Raw genomic sequence first — 18,573 nt, forward strand, 5'->3', positions numbered from 1 at the left:
TCAAACCGATGCGTGCAGCTGCCAAAAAGCGGCGATTTTTCCATGTTGGCTGCGGCTCCCTGTTAACAAAACTTCTCCAAAGCCACTTCTGTTTCTTGTGCTTTCTAAATAATGTGTCGCCCTTTCCCTGAGTTTTGATCAGCTACATCTTTAAAAATACCTGCTTGCATGCCTTTTTCCTTGAACTATTCGTGTGTTTTATCTCTGTAACCCTGCCCGCAGTAGGCAGGGGGGCTCCCTCTGACATCCTCTGATAAATCTGGGGAGGGGGATGCCAAGCTCACAGGTGTCCCCAGGAAAGAGCATCTCGGCTGCCACTCGTGGAGGCAGAGCGCAGGGAATCTCTCATGATCTCAGTGATATTTTCCAAACGCTGTGGACATTTGTTGCTTCATTCTGGGGTGTCAAGATAGATGGGTTTGCGATGGAGCAGTGTCAGCTACAGCATGTTTGTAATTGTTTCCATGCGTCTACATTTCTGTTATTTTATAAATGATGTACACCATGGTTTTAATTATTTCCATGCTGCTAATTTTCTGTTGTTTTGTAAGTGATGCGATAGGTGTGTGTGTCCTGTTGCGTGGCAACCGTAACTGTGGTTATGAGGGGTTTTTTTTAACGTTTCTTAGCTTTGGACCTACAAAATCTTTTCTTCCTGGCAATTAGTTTTAACAAAAACATGCCTATGTGCTTTGGTCACTTACAAAAAAAAAAAAAAAAAAAAAAGCTGTTTTTTTCAGTGATGTGCCCAAGAAGTAAGACTGAGGAAAATTGAGATCTCTGTCTGCCTAAGCCACTGTTGCGGCAGCTAACCTCAGGGAAGTCATTTTCAAAGGTTTTTTTTGTTTGGTTTGTTTTAAAGGACAGTGCTGCTTGCTTGCTGTGATTGTTCCCTCGCCGTGGTTAAGCCTGGAGTAGATTATAGCATAGCTGTGGCACAGGGCAGAGGGGGTGTTGTGTTTAATGTGTGCAGCGTCCATGTAATCGTTTGCAGATATCTGTGCGTTCACTCGTCGCCTGGCTGCCTGTAGGATGGGAGGATGTCAGCTCCCGTTACTTAGCAGCTGGGCTCTTAGTGGCTTTGTAGCATTTCCTCTGTGGCTGTGAGCTCACGTTGGGTTATTAGTTTAATTTTCTGAAGTGCAGAAAAGCAGTCCCAGTGCTGTGGCCGCCCTCCCCGTCACCCGTGTCTCTCCGCGACCTGTTGCTCCGACGCTGTAGTTGTACTAAAGAGATGACTGAGATTGAATTGTTTAAATTATAACATGTCCAGAGAGCAGGGAATTTCGTTCACACGGGGAGAGTTGTAAATCCTGCTCTGAGTTCATAAGGTGTCTGCCAGTCAGAAAAAACCCCAATTTTTTAGGGTTTCAGATGCCATACACGTGGTGTGTGTGCATCAGGTGGTCTTAACGTACCCGTGCAGAACCCATCGCCGCCAAAGACCTGCCTGCTGGCTGGGTGCTTCTGGCACAGCTGCTCCTCTGAGTGATGGAGAAACCCCTGGAAGGTCGTGGCTTTATTTCAGCCTGGCACCCGGAAAGCTGCCTAGACCTGGTCACGGAGAGCATCCCAAATGGCTCCGAATGAGCAGGGATAACGCTGCTGCCACTCAGAGCAGGTCCTGGGCAGCCTTGTGTTGCCGCCTGTGTTTTTAGCGTTCCTATCTGTGATTGGAATCAGGGAGCACAAGGAAATACAATTTTTAGAGGAGAAAAGCTGCAATTGTTTCCATTAGAATCTCTTTTTTTTCCTGCTGGTTGCAATTAATTGATAACAAACCGATAATTAATGCTGAAAGAGCTTAATTTCTTTGGTGGAATAAAGCTATTAAGGATTCACCACCCAAATACACCGAACTTTCTCCTCTGCCTTGTGGTTTGTCCATACACGTGTTCCCTTTATCTTGCAATAGCTGGTCTCTCGTGTCCATTTCCAGGTGGAGCAAAAAGTTTTATTCTTTCCATCATTCTCACCTTATTTAAAGCTCCCTCCTGCCCGTGTTGTAATTTTTTCTAATCACGAGTAGGTGCAGATTTATAATTTCCCTGAAGTTACAATAATACACCAGAAGTCGTGACATCACCCAGGACATCTGGTAAACAGAGTTCAGCTTAGATATGGCACCAGCTAAAAACGCTTCCTGGGTAAACACGAGGCGGTAGATGTTACCAGTCCTGTTGGCTGTTTTGGCTGGATGTCTCAGCCATTTGCCAGCGTGACTCGTCATAGAAAAAGGGCTGAAGGGTCACGCTGGAATAACACACAGATCCCCACACCCGGCCAGCTGGGAGCGTCACCCACATGGCAGAGTTAAACTCTGCTGGTGGACGCTGGCATTTTCCCAGCGATTTAATACGTGGTGTTTTCTTACTCTAGGGTCAAACTGGAGTGACTTTTGCCGTGTACCTTCATCTCATTTTCTGGTCTTGATCTCCATGCGGACTGGGAAGGTTCATGAGAGAGCATCCGTTGGATTTCTCTCAGGAAACAAGCATTTGAACCAGAAAAGAAAGGTCTATCCCTCTCTTAAAATAAATAAATCTCATTGCTACAGAGAAAAAAACACTCAGACCGTGGGACAGGAAAGTTGTGGGGGCTGGAAGTTAGCAGCACCCTGTCTGGCTTGAAGAGGCATTGATGGACAAAAAGGAGCCCTGAGTAAGCCGTTGGCTGGTCCGTACACAACGGGGGAAGAATCGTGTCTTTCTGTTGTGATGAAACCAACCATCGCTGAGCTGTGACTGTCCCCCTGCGCGTTGGGCTTGGGAGGGAGGGGAACCGGGAGGGATGCTGCTGCACGCTCAGAGCATCACCGATGAGCTGTGCCTCGGGGAGTGTCTAAATTCTCCTGGCTATGGCTGCATGTCCTCCTCCTTGGGCCGTCTGACCACTAGAGCTAAAAATATTGCAGGTGGAGCAGGAGTTCTGAATCCTTGTCCCTCTGAATCTTGTCTCGTGCAATGTGAAGCCTGGGTGGCTTTTCGTGGTCCGCGATCTCGGTATAATGGTTTTTACTCATGGAGGGTTCAAATCTCTGCCTCGGTGGAAATTAGATCATCAGTTCAGTAATCTCCAGTCATTTTTCTAGCTTGACATTTCTTGGTGCTTTGATAATCGGGAAAAAAAATAAGCAGCTCTGTGCAGTGTGCTGAAATACCAGTCTTTCATCGTACATTTAGCCCTACGCAGCATGCAAGGGTAAGGGAGAGCAGATCAAACTGTGAGTGAGAATTAACACAAATTTTCCATTTGGTGAAAAAATCCATCATTGTCTTGATGCTTTTCATTGTGAACATTTCTGTAAAATTAAATGTAAAAAAAATACTTTGATTCTGTTCAAGAGGTTGGGTTCTTTCTTAAGCCAGGGGTCAAATTTTCATTGTAAAGATTTTGAAACTATTTTATGGAATTACTGAAATCTTCTTTTGAGACTTGATTCTTTATCTTGATGGAATTTGTCATACCCAGGTTGGTAACTGAAGGTCTGAATCTGGGAGATGACGGTGTGCTTAACGTCCCCTCTGTTCTTCTGTCCCACTGGAATTAACGGGGTTTAAGCATGTGCTGCTCTAGATCAGGACTATCCATAATGAAAGAATAGCAAAGTAATTATTGAATTGGGAAATTAGAGGGTGATCAAAAATTGATTTGAGCAATAATTTATGGTGGTCATTAAGAATGTGAGGAAGGCATTTCTGCCTTATGGATATTCTGTGCCTACAGCACCAGCAGTGTTTAGCTTTGCCATAAAACACCGATGACAGCACGAGACCAACTTAACAGTCACTTACTTGTTTCTACTGTTTTATTAACTCTCTGAATTTAAAAAAAAGAACACTTTTGCAAAACCCTTCTGGCACTTCAGGATTTGCAGGAAATGGGAGCAAGATGTACAATTTTTATATTGCTGTAGTGAAGGTTTTTAGTATTTTTGATATTGAATGAGGTCACTGCTGTTTTGGCTGTGCGACTCTGAACGTCCAGCTGGGAGAGTTTAGACTTGACTTTGTTGTGATTTATCCTGGAGATCTGAGGGGAAGCACTCAATGTTGTCCAGTTCCTTCCTAGACTTAAAACTGCAGGATATTAGGAAATATTCACATTTAGGGTGTTGGAATAACTTTCTGCTGGGTGGAAAATGGTATTATAGCTCCTGAAACTGTGCTCTGCACGGACGCATCGCAGGCGCAGGCATTCAGACCGGGCAGTTCCCACCGCATCCTGCTGTCCTTTTGCAGAAGAGATCCCGGGCTGGGACGGCAGGCGCTGGGCTGACTCTTCCTAGGGTTCTGCCCCCCAGGCGCCTGCAGCACCCCCCCGATGGAGGCTGCGGCTGCTGCAGGGCGAGCTCCGCTGGTTGCTTAGCAGCTGCCGAACTGCTGCCTGACGGTCCGGGAGCCGCGGGTCCGGGTTACCTTCTGCAGCACAGCCAGAACCTCCCGGAGGGATGCTGGGGCCAGACACGGCTGCTGTCCTGGGGTAAGCGGTCCCTGCTCGTTCATCATGAGCAGCCTCGTTACGTCGCCGCGTAGGATGGGAGAACGTGGTCCCTATCGTCCGCTTTCTGCGCTGATCCCACGGACCAGCAGGTTGCTCATCCCAACTAGTCCTGTCTTGTCGATTTAACTCTTGTCTTAATTCCTGATAGCAAGAGGCTGCAGGTCTCACATTTACAGTGAAAATGTCATGGGGCTGATGAGAGAACGACAGGCATTTGACAAATAGGTTTGTTGTGCGCGTGGCAGAGTAGGAGATGGTTCTGAAACGTCCTGTTAGGTGCAGCGGGCAGAAGCGGATAAAGGATTGCAGCGATTTCTCGGTCTGTTGTTTCGTACATCGGTGACTAAACCTGGCTCAGCTGAAGGTCGTATTGGCAGCTTATCAAAAGAACCACTTAATTGCAAAGGATGGAGAAAGTGGAAAGGCTGTCGTCTTTTTGCGGATAATTACACTTGCAATCCTGTTCTTCTTTTTTCTCCTTTAGATGAAAAGTAAAATGACACAACTTGGGGAAATTACGAAGCCTTTATGTCCTGTGGAGACACCCTCTTTGCAGGCTTGGGAAATGGGGGTGATTTCGTGTGATACAAGAGTTTATGGGCACAGCACACAGTCTGGAGTTGTCCTAAATAAGTGTGACAGAAAATAGCTAGTGCCCTGGATGGCAGGTCTGACATTCCTGACTGCCTTGCAGGCTGTGGATATGAATGTAAACGTGATGCTCATAGCTTTCCTGATAAATGGATGCAGCAGAACTGGGATGGAAGCTGGTGGAGGTCTGTGCCCACATCTGTAAAACTGGAATAGTCTCGATTTAGGGGCTCCATGGGAGCGTTGAGAGGATTAATGGCTATCCATAAAGCGGTTTGACCTGTAAACCGCTGCATTGTGACAGCATTTTTTATTGATCATAATAGGCTGTGAAGCATGTAGATGAAGTCATTAGACATTAACAGCTTCACAAAGCAAATTATGCCGTGCTGCCGTGGTCCCTTCCTTGTCCCCTGAAGCAGTGTGTATCTTGTCAATATTTTAATTGGGGAAATGATATGCACTCAGGAGGGAATCTGCAGCTAGTGTTGCTCAGCATAGATTGGTTTGTTAATTCAGCTGAAGATCTGCCTGGGGTGTCTGACGGATTTTGCAAGCTTCAAGTCTGCCTTCAGATCCCTGATTGTATGTTCTTCTATCTGTGTAGAATCTAATTTCATGCTGTTTATACAGCCACGCGGTGATTTACATTGTGCAAAGACACCTTGTGTGTGGAAATGCAACAGAATCCTTGTAGGACAGGTGGAAGCTGAAAGCTTTGGATGGGTCTCGTAATGCTGGGCCACATCCAAACCTGCGGTTAAATAATTAAAACAGGAACACTAAAAAAAACAAAAAAAAACCAAAAAAGCCCAGCTGGTTTGAGCACAAATGGCTGTCTACAGATTAAACCAGAAAACAGGGTGCTTTCATCGCTTTCGAAAGTTTTGAGAAGAAGGATGGGTCTGATACTTCTGTGCAAATTTTCATTGTCTTCATCCAACCCGGACTGGCGAGGAGCTTCTAACAGTGTGAGTCTCTTTTCTCTTTGTGCAGGGGAGGAGCTGGATCGTGAAGCGGAGTTATGAAGATTTCAGAGTGCTCGACAAACACCTTCACCTGTGTATTTATGACCGGCGCTTCTCCCAGCTCTCCGAGCTGCCCCGCTCCGATGCCCTGAAGGACAGCCCGGAGGTGAATTACCAGCTCAGTCAACACTTCAGGCACCTCAGTGCCTTGTACCTTAGATAACGATTTTGTTGTGTCTTTGGAAACTTTTTCCGTGAGGTGGATGTTTCCTGACTTCATGTTCACATTCCTAGGAAATGGTGTTGTTCCAGGGCTGCAGCGCTGCAAGAGAAATACCATTTGGAAGGCTAGAGTTGTGTTTATAAACTGAAAATCACTGAAGCTGGTTTTTAAGAGCATTTGCATTAGTGCATTATTTAAAAGCTCTTTAAAAAGCTTAAAGACTGCTTTTTTTCCCTAAACGAGTAAGAAGTATTTTTCATTTCTTGACTTACTGTCTTCAGCTGGAATATGGTGAGCTGGAATTCCTTCGGCTTCTTGCCTCTTGCTGATGCAGAGATTTATTCACGTCCGAAATCATCTTCTGGGAAGCAGTAGGTGCATCTTGGCTGCATCATTTCAGGAGATGGGGAGAGGGAGGCAGTGGCCACGGAGGTTATCTGAGCCAGCAGACCATAGCGAAGCTGTTGGGCCTCGGTCTGTCTGCGGGAAGAAGAGGGACCGTGCCCACTGCTTCATCTCACAGGTCACTCGTCTCCGGGACCCGTGGCTGTGCGTTTGCCCGCTCCCATCAAGCACGAGTACGGAAAAATCTTGACATGCTGTGTTGGAAGGCTAATGTTGCCTGCCCACGAGATGTGTAGCTGAAAAGGGAAATGAGGAAATTTGAGGCTATTCCAAGAATTCAAAGAAGAATCCATCCAGGAACTGTAAATCAGATCCGTGTCCTTTCAGTGCCGAGCGGGCGAGGATGGATTGCTGCTGAGAACACACAGGGGCTGAGATCCGTGCCCACTGAAGTCATCCACAGGGCTTTTGCCACTGAGTAGAAAGTTTCTTGTCTCTTAAACTCAGGAGAAAAAGCAACATTCAGGATAATCAGGGCTGTTTTTTTTTTTTTAATTATATTTTAGGCATTCCTATCTCATATCTTTATTTGTACAAGGGATTTAATATGTCCTTGTTAGCATGAGGCTGAAAATCTGCGCTGTATCTGTAAGCACAGAAGATGTTGAACAGCTCTACTGCTGTGAAATGTAATTCTGCAGCTGTGTGGTGTCTCGTACTAGATTTTTTTATTTTGAATTGACCACATTTGAACAGGTGCTTGAGGAGAACAATGTTTCAAGCAGTCCTACAAACTCGGGGCTTTAGAACTGCTTTAGAACCCTGGCACTTTGGAAAGACCTTGCTCCCTTCTCTTGAATAAAAGCAAGTTTACTGTTATGGAAGGGACGTTGCTACATGTATTTTCAAACCCCTCTTCTACTATTTGGAATATTGCCCTTTTGCCAGGGGGTGGGTCTGAGTTGCCACATTCTTTGCAAGCGGGTAGAAATGGCAGCCAGAGTTTTGTTTCCCTAAATGGCTCTCAGATGTGTGCGTGTATTAACAGAAAAACTACATTGTCCGTTTCTCTCTGCTCCAGCTTGTCACCCAGATGCTGATGGCTTACCTGTCACGTCTCTCGGCCATCGCAGGCAACAAGATAAACTGTGGGCCAGCTCTCACATGGATGGAGGTACAGTGTGAAGCTCACGTTGTTCTTTGTTTCCTGACCTTAGCAGCAGAGCAAGCCACGAATGTGCTCCCTTGCCTTTCCAGAAAGGGGTGTAGTCCTTCCAGACCTGCCGGTGTCACTGAAATGCTATCCTGAAAGTTTTGTTCCCCTGTTACCAGTGTCTCAGTGTCCACAAAAGGTATAGAACAAACAGAATCGGATCCAAAGTTAAGGATATAGAGCTTTTTGCCCCTCTTGCCTGGATTTTGTCACCCAAAGACATATCATTCTGCTGATAACCACGAATAAAGGTGCTTCTAGTGAGGCAGTGATTGCGGACCGCCTGGGAAAGGTCCAGTTCACAGCTGATGTCTCTGAATGCTGGGCTGCAGAAAGCACACACGTTCTTACACTCCTTTTTGGCACGGCAATACTGCCGTGGCCAGTTTCTGAAACTGTTGGAGCTCAGTTATGGTGTTTGCCTGCCCTCTGTTTTTTTTTTTTTTTTTTTTTTCAGTGTTTGCCTGCCCTCTGTTTGTTTTTTTTGTTTTGTGGTTTTTTTTTTTTTTTTTTCTTATTTTTCCTTGCCATAGCTCCAGGAACAATAAATCTTATCTGCTGCTGTTTGCCATCAGTGTCGGTTAAACTGCTGAACAGAGCCGGCGTTGTGCTAGCAGTGGCACTGTTTGGATACAGTGAACTGCAGCTGCAGCTTTGCTTTCTCTGTTAATGGTCTTTTACCATCTTAAACAATAGACCTTAGTGGGGCAGGAGCGCAGGAAAGAATGGGGCTGAGTGCCCAAGGCCACCTGTCTGTGTCAGCAGTGCTGCTGCTGATTAGTTTGGGTAGAGATACGTCTGTCTTTCCGTTGCCTGATGATCCTGCTGCACGCCAGGAATAGAAGCAGCTATTATTAGACTGTTGCAATTTGGTTTTAAATGGTTGTGATAAGGATTGAGTGCATTTTCCTGCTATTTTCCCTGCTGATAGCCTCACTCTGAAATCCTTTGGGAGGAGAAAAATCTTGGAAACCTTTTCAGCATGAAAGGAGGAAGGAAGTTATAGAGAAAAATGAGAGTGTAGGATTTACAGCAACACAGTGGACCCACAGATTACAGCCCATGTTGTGTTGCACATTATACAGAACAGCCTTTCTGATTAACTGTGAATCTTACAAAATTTTACTCCAAGCCCAAAATCTAGGAATTTCGAAAGTAGGGAGCCATGTTTTCTTAAAAAAAAGAAACAAAAGGTTGGGAGAAAATTGAAAACAACACTAGTTTTGGTCTGAGAGCATTTCCTCCCTGCCTCAGTACCTCTTGAGCATTCATTCCACCTTGGAGAGGATTTTTGTCGTCACAGTTCTCTGGCCATTGTAAATAATTCAGGAGAAACAATATGATGTGGTGTCAAAGGGAGGTGTAAACATTCCCTGTCCCTGTTTGTACACAAAGCTGCACCAACACAGCCTTTTTCTCATGGGTTGGCTGGGGACACAGGACCTTCTGAAACGCTCTGTATGAATTGTTCTTCCTCTTCCTCCCTGCACCCGCCGCTGTCCCCGTGCGGCTCTCCTCGGGGGCCCCGGGCTCTGCTGTCGCTGTGCATCAGCCTGAAGCCTCTGTGGCGTCTGAGCGCCGATAAAACCCCTCCTCGCCTGTCCTCAGCTGCCTCACGCTCTCCTGTGCTCGTTCTTTCAGATTGATAACAAGGGGAATCACCTGCTAGTCCACGAGGAATCGTCCATTAATGTTCCTGCTATCGCTGCTGCCCATGTCATTAAGAGATACATCGCGCAAGCAGCGGACGAGCTGTCCTTTGAGGTAAATAATCAGAGAAGCTTACGTTGCTTGTTGTCATACAGAGAAGAGCGTATCCGGTGTGTCTGTGCGTGTGTGGGGGCATCAGGAATATAGTCACACACCTTCAGAATGCTCTGTGAGCTGGAGCTTAAAAGATTCAGTTAAATATTCAGTTTGCAATGGTTGGATGCAGCAGACATCTTTAAAAGACAGCTTTTCTTGGCATTGGGATCTTGTAGCCTGGTCTCCAAGCAGCAGCAGACCCTGCAGAGGTGGTGCTGTACGGTGGGTTCAAAGTAGGTTGTATCTGGTCAAGAAGTTCTTATTTTCTTTTACAGAGGCCACGCGGCTTTTGACTCCCACCAAACCAAATTCAGGAGGGGTTATACTGATTTCCGTTTGAACTGTTGCAGTATTTTTTACGGGAATGACGTGTGTGTCCGCACTACCAGTGCCTCCTGCCTGCAGCTGAACCCTTCGGCAGAGAGCCGGCTGCTCCTGAGGGGTGTTTCCATAGGAACACCTGTATCCTGTATGTTGGATAGTGCCGCAGCTCTTCTGCCTCCCAGGCTGATTTCACAAAGGCAGATGTCTCGAGATTGGCGTGGGTGCACTCGCTCACAAGTTTTCCAGTTCTGTATCTGAGCTGTGCTTTCCTCCTAGCTGATGTTGCCCGTCTTTTGCAGGTGGGAGACATAGTGTCTGTTATCGACATGCCACCCAAGGAGCTGACCACGTGGTGGAGAGGCAAACACGGATTTCAGGTAGGCACAAGCGTGATGTGATCCTCGTAGGAAGGAGTTATCTGCCTCCCTAGCTGTGCGAGGTAGGGATGGCCACGGCCCTCTGATCGACAGCTGGCCTGATGTTGGTGGAAGCTGATGCTGCGCCTCCTCCGAGGCAGCTGACACTGTGATTCAAATCATCCCCTTCCTTCCACCGGCTACAACTAGATCAGGCAGAACATGGAGGATTCAGAGAAAGCCACTTGATAAGACACAGCCACTGACTTGGGCAAAGCACCCCACTAACCTGTGCTTTTGTGTCTGCGTTTATCGTGTAGTGTTAATATCACTGGTCTCTGGAAATCTTTTAGCAAAGGGGTTTAGACTGAATTTTAAAAAGATCCTAAACATACCTGGGAATTAGGTACCAAACCTTGTGTATGGAAATGGCGTTTCCTTCCAAAAGAGCTGTTATTCCCTAGCTTGGTTTTTCTCTTTAAGAAATTTAATAAAGGAAAAAAAGTCTCTACTGACAAAACAAAACCCAAAAGCTGCTGAAGGTTGGGGTAACTGACTTTCTGCCTCCTCGCACCGTAGCGTCTCATGTTTCAGCTCCGTTCAAGTAGGAGGGATTTTCGTACTGCAGTTGCTGTCTGTGAGTAGGTGGAATTACGAGTTTGCTCTGCAGAGGGTCAGAATTGACCAGTCACTTGTGTATTTTGGCCTGGAAAGTCTTCTCAGAGTAGCTCGGATTTTCCCTGTGCCAGATCCAGGCTGTGGTTCTGCTGTCGTTAATAGCAGCGCTGCGTGCAGTCGGGTCTCCAAACACTACAGATCCCATCTGAACGGGGTGTTGGTTACACCGTGGCATGTCTGTCTGACTAGTCACAGCACGTGAGATACAGCTTTTGTTGGCTTTGTATCAGATGGGGGAGTTCAGATAATATCTCATTTGTAAAATCAGAGCAGTGTGGACACATGATACCTGCTCTGAAATTAGATTTGTTTCCAGAGTTAACACATTGGTATTTCTTGAACAAACTTGACTGTTGTTGTTCTAGTTTTGAGCTCTGTTATGTCTTTGCAGGACTTTGGTTCTCATCTTAGAAGCCCTAAAGCTGTATTTGCTGTACGATCAAAAATTAATGAAGTGCTTTAGTACTACTTGGAATGATCAGACTATGCCATGTTTGACTTCCAAGCGAATCAATAAAACAAAGGAAAACTACTTTGTGATCGGTGCATGAGACACTTGCCCAAAGCAGCTTGATTCCACGTGTGGTGTCCCCACACAGGGTGTACGTTACGTTGTTCAGCACAAGCTCCCTGCTTGCCATCAGCTTCTTGAAGCTGTGAGTAGATACGGGGAGCATCAGTGGTGATGAAAGACACGGAAGCAAGGGAGCCCTTGTGCAGTGTGTCGCTGCCTTGTGTCTCGGATCAGAGCAATCTCATTGTGCTTTCCCAGCAGAAGGAGCTGCTGATGAGCAAACGGCTTGAAAAGGGGTTTGTCTGTATGCGTGCACAGGCACGCAACAGATCTGAGCAGCTGCAGAAACAGAGCACCATATTTTGGCTTAACAGCAAATTAGGGGTGGAATAATCTTGAGTCTTAAATTATAAGCAGAGAGTCTTTCACAATGTGAATCAGATCACGGCCACTGAGCCAGGCTGTTGGAAATGCAGCAGCCATCATCTGTGTTTCGGTAGCTCAGGATGTGTTTGCACAAATGCAGAAAATGAAGTTAGCGTGTTTGGAGGAGCCCCTGCCTGTCAGCTGAGCCAGGGTGACAGAGCATCTGCGCGCTTGCTGCTCCTGCTGACTGCCGAGGAAAGGCAGCCAGCCCAGAGGTGCTGTTCAGCGGCTGGGGCTCCTGCCAGGCAGTAATGCTAACTCAGTTATCGCTGCACAAACATCTCTTCACACCACCATGCATCTGATTTGCAGAGAGGTGCATTTTTGCTGGGAATTGGCAGTTTTTGTCGTTTCTTTGAAATGTACTTACCAGAGCTTTTCATTTCCATGAAACACCGTCAGCTACCAAGAGATGCACATTCCAGCATTGTACAAAGAGGGAGGGGGCTTTAACCAGCTTGTGTTTCACGTTTAAGTCCCATAAGCTGTGAGTGTGCAGGAAAAGTCCATTTCCTGGTGTGGTGGAGTTTTTTTTGTGCATACTAACTACTGCTGCAGTGAGCAGAGAATTCAGGGAAAGGACACTTCTCTCTGGTGTTGGCACAGCAGACCTAGGGGTGTGTTACAGTTCAGGACAGAAGTGCACTTGATGAATACTTAAAAGGAGTGAAAAATGTTGTCATAGCAATATGTATAAGAACTGATGGAGCTGTGCAGCCTTTAAAGCATTTATTATAGGCAAGCAATTCTGTTCCCATTTCGGAGCAATAGCTGTTGTAAACATGATAGCAATCTGTTGATCCAGTCATTTTATTTAATAAAATAAATCAGCAAAGACTGTCTTGCCAGATAGCTGTGGTTCTGGGATCAGATAAAGGAGGAGGTCCAAAGACCAAGCGTGTGGACAGTTTGTTCATGTTGCTTCTCGGGTTTTTGCTTTGTTCTAGGAAAGGAGGAGGGTTTTATCGAGCAGAGCCCAGCTTCCACTGTAAATCATGTCTGGATAGGAGCAGAGCAAGGTTCCGCCAAAAATACTTCCGGGCTTAAAAGAACTTCCCTGGTTTTGTGCATTTAAAGCAGCTGTGACTTGTGTATGTCTGGGCAGAATTACATTCATTTCTGCATGTCCTCCCATCTATTAGAATGAGGAAAGGGTTTCTCTGGGCTGTGCACATGAACAGAGACAGATCTACAGATGTCAACAGGAAAGCAAACCCGACGGGCTGCAGGCGTGTTCAGTGTGAGCCGCAGCTGTGATTCAGCACGGGAGCCAATTTATTCCTTGCCAGCCAGAGCTGTCCTTCAGGAATGAATCACTGTTTCTGTTCTCCTTCAGATTTCTGTGTTGCAGTTGCTGTTCCCTTCTCCCAATACCTGATCTAATGGCTGCATTAATCCGATGTGGAACAAAACAACCCAGTAGGCTTCTTGTCATTTTCTCTGGTTAAAGTAAAATGATTTTGAAGACATTTTTTCCTCCAGCTTTTTTCTTTTCAAATGCTCTCAGTGAGTCACTGCTTTCTCTGTAAGAGTGTTACCTAAATTACAGCCACCTCCACACTAACAGCCTTCCAGCCCTCTTTGTTCTCCATGCTTTGTCTTTTCCATCAGTGACTGGGTTTCAGAGAGCTGAATCACTGGGGACAGGCCCTTCTTGATGCACAGCCGCCTTTTGATGTTTTTAATTATTCTGGCTTTGGGGTATAGTGCCATTGGTTGCACGGCTGCTGGAGGTGACACCAAACAACCCGCTGGGTGTGCAGAACTGGATTTTTTTGGATTACATGGGCTTGAACTGGTTGTGAAGCTGCTTTCACACCATGTTCTGTGCTGACCCTGAACATGGGCTTTAATGCTGAATGGATTTCCCAAAAACGTGCATGTTCTGCCTTGGGCTGTTCAGGAGTAAAACAGGCTGTTTTACTCTTATGCATCATTTTCTAATGAATAACACGTATGTGATACAAACATAGGGGACCAATGAGTGCAAATGGCCGGGGAGGGCAGAGCGCGTTCCTGTGGCTGGTGTCACCTTGGCAACACCAGTTTTTGGGTGAGAAGCCCAGGTTTGATTCCTGGTTCACGAGCGTTGATTTGGGAACTCAGTGCGAGAGGCAGGACGATGTTCCCTGCAAAACAGGCAGTGTCACCACGGTCACCATGTCACCGGTGACGTCGTTTCTCAGCCAGATGGCCACTTCCATCTGCAGCACAGTGCCAGTTGCAGGGACAGATTGGGCAAAATGATCTCTGAACCGACTTGCCACGAGCGTCCTCCCCTGCGTGCATCCCTCCCCCTTTCCGGAGGCGCGCAGCAGCCGTTTGCTGGGGCAGAGGCACTGGTCCCTGCGCCAGCCCCAGCCAGCGAGCCGTCGGCGTGATGCATTTCTGGAGGTGAGCAGCAGGGATTTCTCACACCTCGCTGCAGGAGCCTGTGGGACCTTTGGGAGTCACGTTCGTTATTCGGCTGCACTCTGGCGGGTGGGGATGTTCAAAGAAGAGCCTCTGACCAGCCTCACCTGGTTTCCCAAAGTGCAGCTGGCGTACCGGGCAGGAAGGGATAATTAACATCCCTTTCTTCTTATGAATAAAATAAAAGAGTTTTGTGGCCAAGATGTTCATCTATCTTTTTTTTCAAAAGTTCAGGATACAAGGACAAAAAAACAATCAAAACCAAAACCAATCAGAATGTCTCACTGTTTCATTTGCCAGTTACATTGCTGCTGCTTTCTCAGCTGTTTGAATTCCCTCCTCGTACCCTGGAAATTATTACTGTTACTTTGACTTTTCCCCGTAAAGCTTCATGTATCTTTGAAGTTTTAGCAGGTGCTGGCAGAAGAGTTAAAAAAGATATAGCAGCTGTTGCAGAAATGTTTGCACACAACAGTAGCGTGTGATTTCCTCCTTTGCTTAAGGTGTGTAGTGATTTTTTTAACCTTTGGATGACCTTGTCTTTATCTAAATACATACTACCCTTGCTATTAGTTTTCGTACGTTGCCAAATCCTTTAATCCTGGCTCAAGCTCTAATAGTGCCTTGCTACATCTGTTGAGATTAACTCTTGGGCTAAACTCATTTATTTACACAAACTCATGGAAAACTTTCCCTGGGAGGAAAAGCAGCATCGTTTAAGTGGGTGGGAATGAGGCACGAGATACAGGTTATGACCCTGAAGATGATCTCTCGGGGAACTTGCAAGAAAAGTTAACTTGACTGTGTGTGCCTCGGGGGTACCATCTCCTCGCAGGAGTGGCACGCTCAGCTGGGTGAAGCCACACGTGAGCTGGGTTTGTGGGTGGGTGCTGCAGCTCGGGAGGCACCTGAGCAGAGGGTTAGCACCCAGGGCAGGCTCAGCCGCAGGGAGCCGTCGGTCAGCGAAGCAAGGGCTGCTGCTCCGGCGTGCCGCTGCTGCAAGCTCTGTTCCCATGCTGTCCCAGCCGTAACAAGAAGCATATTCCCGACACTAAGTGTGATGGATTACAGTTTGTCCTCCTGGAGGAAGCGTTGCCTTGCTGGGTTTGGGGGTGTGGGAAGAAGCTCTCTGCTGTTGCTATTTGCTGCTGCCTCCCTTGGGGAATTTGGGATAATTTCAGAGTTCGGAGTGTTTACCTGCACACACCACGCGTGACACTGCCACTGGATTAATTGGGAGTTTATGGGTGAAAATCAACTTGGAGTAGGAAGGAGATTTTTTTTTTTAAATTTTCCTGGGAGACAAAAGAGAATTGTGCAAGATGAATGAATCGAGGAGGGGCTGTGTGCCGGACGCCCAGTGCTGGCCGCAGCGGATCTCAGAGGTGTGCTAACAGGGCTGGCAGCCGTCCTGCCCCACTGCTGCTGTGGGGAGGAGCTGGGGGCCCGGCCGCTGGCTCTGTGCCGTGCATTGTTGCAGCACTCGACCAGAGTGCGGCCGCATGAAGTGACTTGATGCTTCCAGCTGTCCAAATCGCACGCCTGGCACGGGACAGGAAATCCTGCTTCTGGCTTCCAGGGGGTGTCTTGGAAGGGTGGTGGTGCTTGGATTACATGTCACAGTGCAGAAGCTGTGCTGGGTGAGGGGGTAGGGCATAAAAGACAAAGGTCTGGAAATGCAGACTTAAAGATAAAAGTTGCCAAAGGCTCTGCTCTGGCTTGACTTTCACCTGGGAACTGGAGAGAAGTGTAAAACTCCTGTCTGCTGACATCTTAGCCTGAATCCTTAAACAGTGAAAGGGAAATCATTTTATTTCTCCCCAGATCCCTTTGAGTGGCATGTGAATTTCTGCGGGCACGTCTGTGTGGTACCCAGCGTGGGTCATTGCTTCTGAAGCATCTTCAAACATTTGCTAAAGGAGAGTCTTGGCTCTGGGCTTTGTTTCTGGAATATTCTTTGATTAGCAGATACACAGACAAATCATAGCAGCTAAAGGGCTTGTGTGATGTTTGCCAGCTGTTCTCTCCAATCAGTTCTCAGTAATGGATATTGTAGCACTGTTATCCCTTCTCGTTTGCTGACGGGGAAACTGAGGCACAAGGGTTGCTCTGGCTTGTCCGTGTTGGGAAGCAGATATGAGAGTGCACACCAGGAGTTCTGGCTCTCGTTAGAGATTTTTTTGCTACATCATGCTGTTTCTTCTAAAAATACTTGTGTTTCTTTCTAGTCAAATTTCTGGGTTCTTTCTTACAAATGCAGGACTCATTCTGCTCCATGTATATTTTATTAAACCTGTTCTCACTGCTAAGATTGAACTGAATTCATTTTAACTCAAACCACCTTGAGCTTTCTTAGCAAGATCTTTAAACACACTTAATGTGAATGGTTCAGGAGTGTCCCTTGTTCCCTGCGCTCCTCAGATGAAGAGCAGTACAGCTAGGACATGCTTTGTGCGCTCAGTCTTCTGACTTATCACACAAGAATCTGTATTTTTATGTAATTGGACTATAAACATGCAAATGTATGGACCTATATTTGATTTCAGTTCGCTAAAGGAGTAAGATGTTATCGTGCTTGTGAATATAGTATTTTGACAGTGAAAAAATGTCAAGTGTTGGGAGATGTGAGTACGGATAATTGGGATGCTAAGAGCTGGAACATCCCGTTCCTCCGTGGCACATAGATGCGGGCAGGTGCAGGGAACCCAGCTCCAGGCTGTCTGTCTCCGGTTCCACTCGAGATGTAAGGGTGTGAGCACACATGTCCCCTCTCCTCTCTGTTGCAAACTGAGTATCTCTGTAGCAAGCTAAGGAAACAGACTTATCACTGTATTGTACAGAACTACTTTTATGTGGCTTGTAGAATGTTTGGCTGCATCATTTTGAGAAGTTCTTACTCTTACGCTGGTGGTTTTGTGTTGGATAATGTTACGGAGCATCAGGCAGAGTTGAGGAGAATGCTGAAGAGTTGCTGGTTCAGATCTTAAAAGCACTGCACTCAACCTTCTGCCTCTCTTTCTGTCTTTACTACAGGTTGGATTCTTCCCCAGTGAGTGCGTTGAACTAATTAACGACAAAGTTCCTCAGTCGGTGACCAACTCTGTGCCGAAACCAGGTATGTGTGTGCGGTTCTGGGATGCAGTGAACTGGATCATCTTTCTGGTGTGTTCCGTGTTATCTCCTTTATACGTATCGTGTCATGCTCCGTGTGTCGATCATCCTTTACACGTACCCTGTTATCCCGTCTACGTTACCTCGCTCTGCACAGCTGCCACTGCTGAGTGTCTTTCATCTGCGGTGTTTTGTGAGTTAGTACCCGTGTCCGTCTCCTTCATGATTTAAAAGATTTTCAGCTTGTAAGAATTTCAGATTCCTTCAGCAGCCTGTAGCTGGTGATTCTGTGCAACATCCCAGTTCTTGGTGTCCCAAGAGTGCTGGATGTGAGGTTTTTTTGTACAAAACATACTGGTGACCCAAAAATATTTGTGCTGGCTTAGATGGAAGAGATTAATTAGGTACTGGAAGCTTCTTTCTGTTTGGGGATTGATGGAGAAAGTCAGAAATAACAGAACTTTCAATCCTAATTGCTTCTGCTCCGGGTATGTGACTCCACCAGCTTCCTGCTGCCCTCTGGACAGTTGTGTGCTGTATGAAATACAGGCAGATGAGTTCCAGGCTCTGCTGATGAAAGGAAAAATAAATAGAAAATGAGATCTTGATCTGATTCGAGTGTTGTCCTAGTACGCACTGGACGTGATTGCAGTTAGATGTGCTGGCGTAACCGAGATCTCTGCAGAATTTACTGGTGGTGAACCTTTTATTGTATTCTTCCTTTTTTTTAAAATCTATATATTCATATATATAAAGATATATCTGTGTATCTTTTGTATCAGGAGAAGCAGTTTGAAATTGCTTTCTTAAAATGTTGTGCAGCCGGCAAGTGGAGTTGGAAAGCTGGTTAACTGGTGGTTTTTCATCTATTTTCTCTATTTTAATGATGTTCCTTATAAGCTTGCTGACTTGATACTTGAAAACAAATAGATGTGATTCAAAAGTTTGACTTTTACCAGGGGAAATGGGTTTTATCAGATCTTGTGTTACAGCCTGGAACTTTTGGTTCAGTGGTAAAAAGTCGTGAACGCCCTAAGCTAGCGGCGCACCGCGTCCATCTGCATGCTTCAGAGAGCTGACCGTTCGGGAGAGAGTTTCTCAGC

General features: G+C 46.4%; 1 protein-coding gene across 1 annotated transcript in view; it reads left to right on the top strand.

The window, feature by feature from the left end:
• LOC104468555 (rho GTPase-activating protein 32-like) overlaps window positions 1-17,474 on the top strand; it is a gene marked incomplete at its 3' end in the record, with an annotated part of 72,080 nt that extends 54,606 nt beyond the window's left edge. The window contains exons 8-12 of the mRNA XM_010082739.1: window positions 6,091-6,228; window positions 7,712-7,804; window positions 9,485-9,607; window positions 10,273-10,350; window positions 17,393-17,474. Of these exons, the coding sequence (XP_010081041.1) occupies window positions 6,091-6,228; window positions 7,712-7,804; window positions 9,485-9,607; window positions 10,273-10,350; window positions 17,393-17,474 (514 nt within the window). The remainder of the gene's footprint in view (window positions 1-6,090; window positions 6,229-7,711; window positions 7,805-9,484; window positions 9,608-10,272; window positions 10,351-17,392) is intronic.
• Window positions 17,475-18,573: the final 1,099 nt, after the last annotated feature.

Source organism: Pterocles gutturalis, unplaced genomic scaffold, assembly GCF_000699245.1.
Source record: "Pterocles gutturalis isolate BGI_N339 unplaced genomic scaffold, ASM69924v1 scaffold1940, whole genome shotgun sequence".
NCBI lineage: Eukaryota > Metazoa > Chordata > Aves > Pterocliformes > Pteroclidae > Pterocles > Pterocles gutturalis.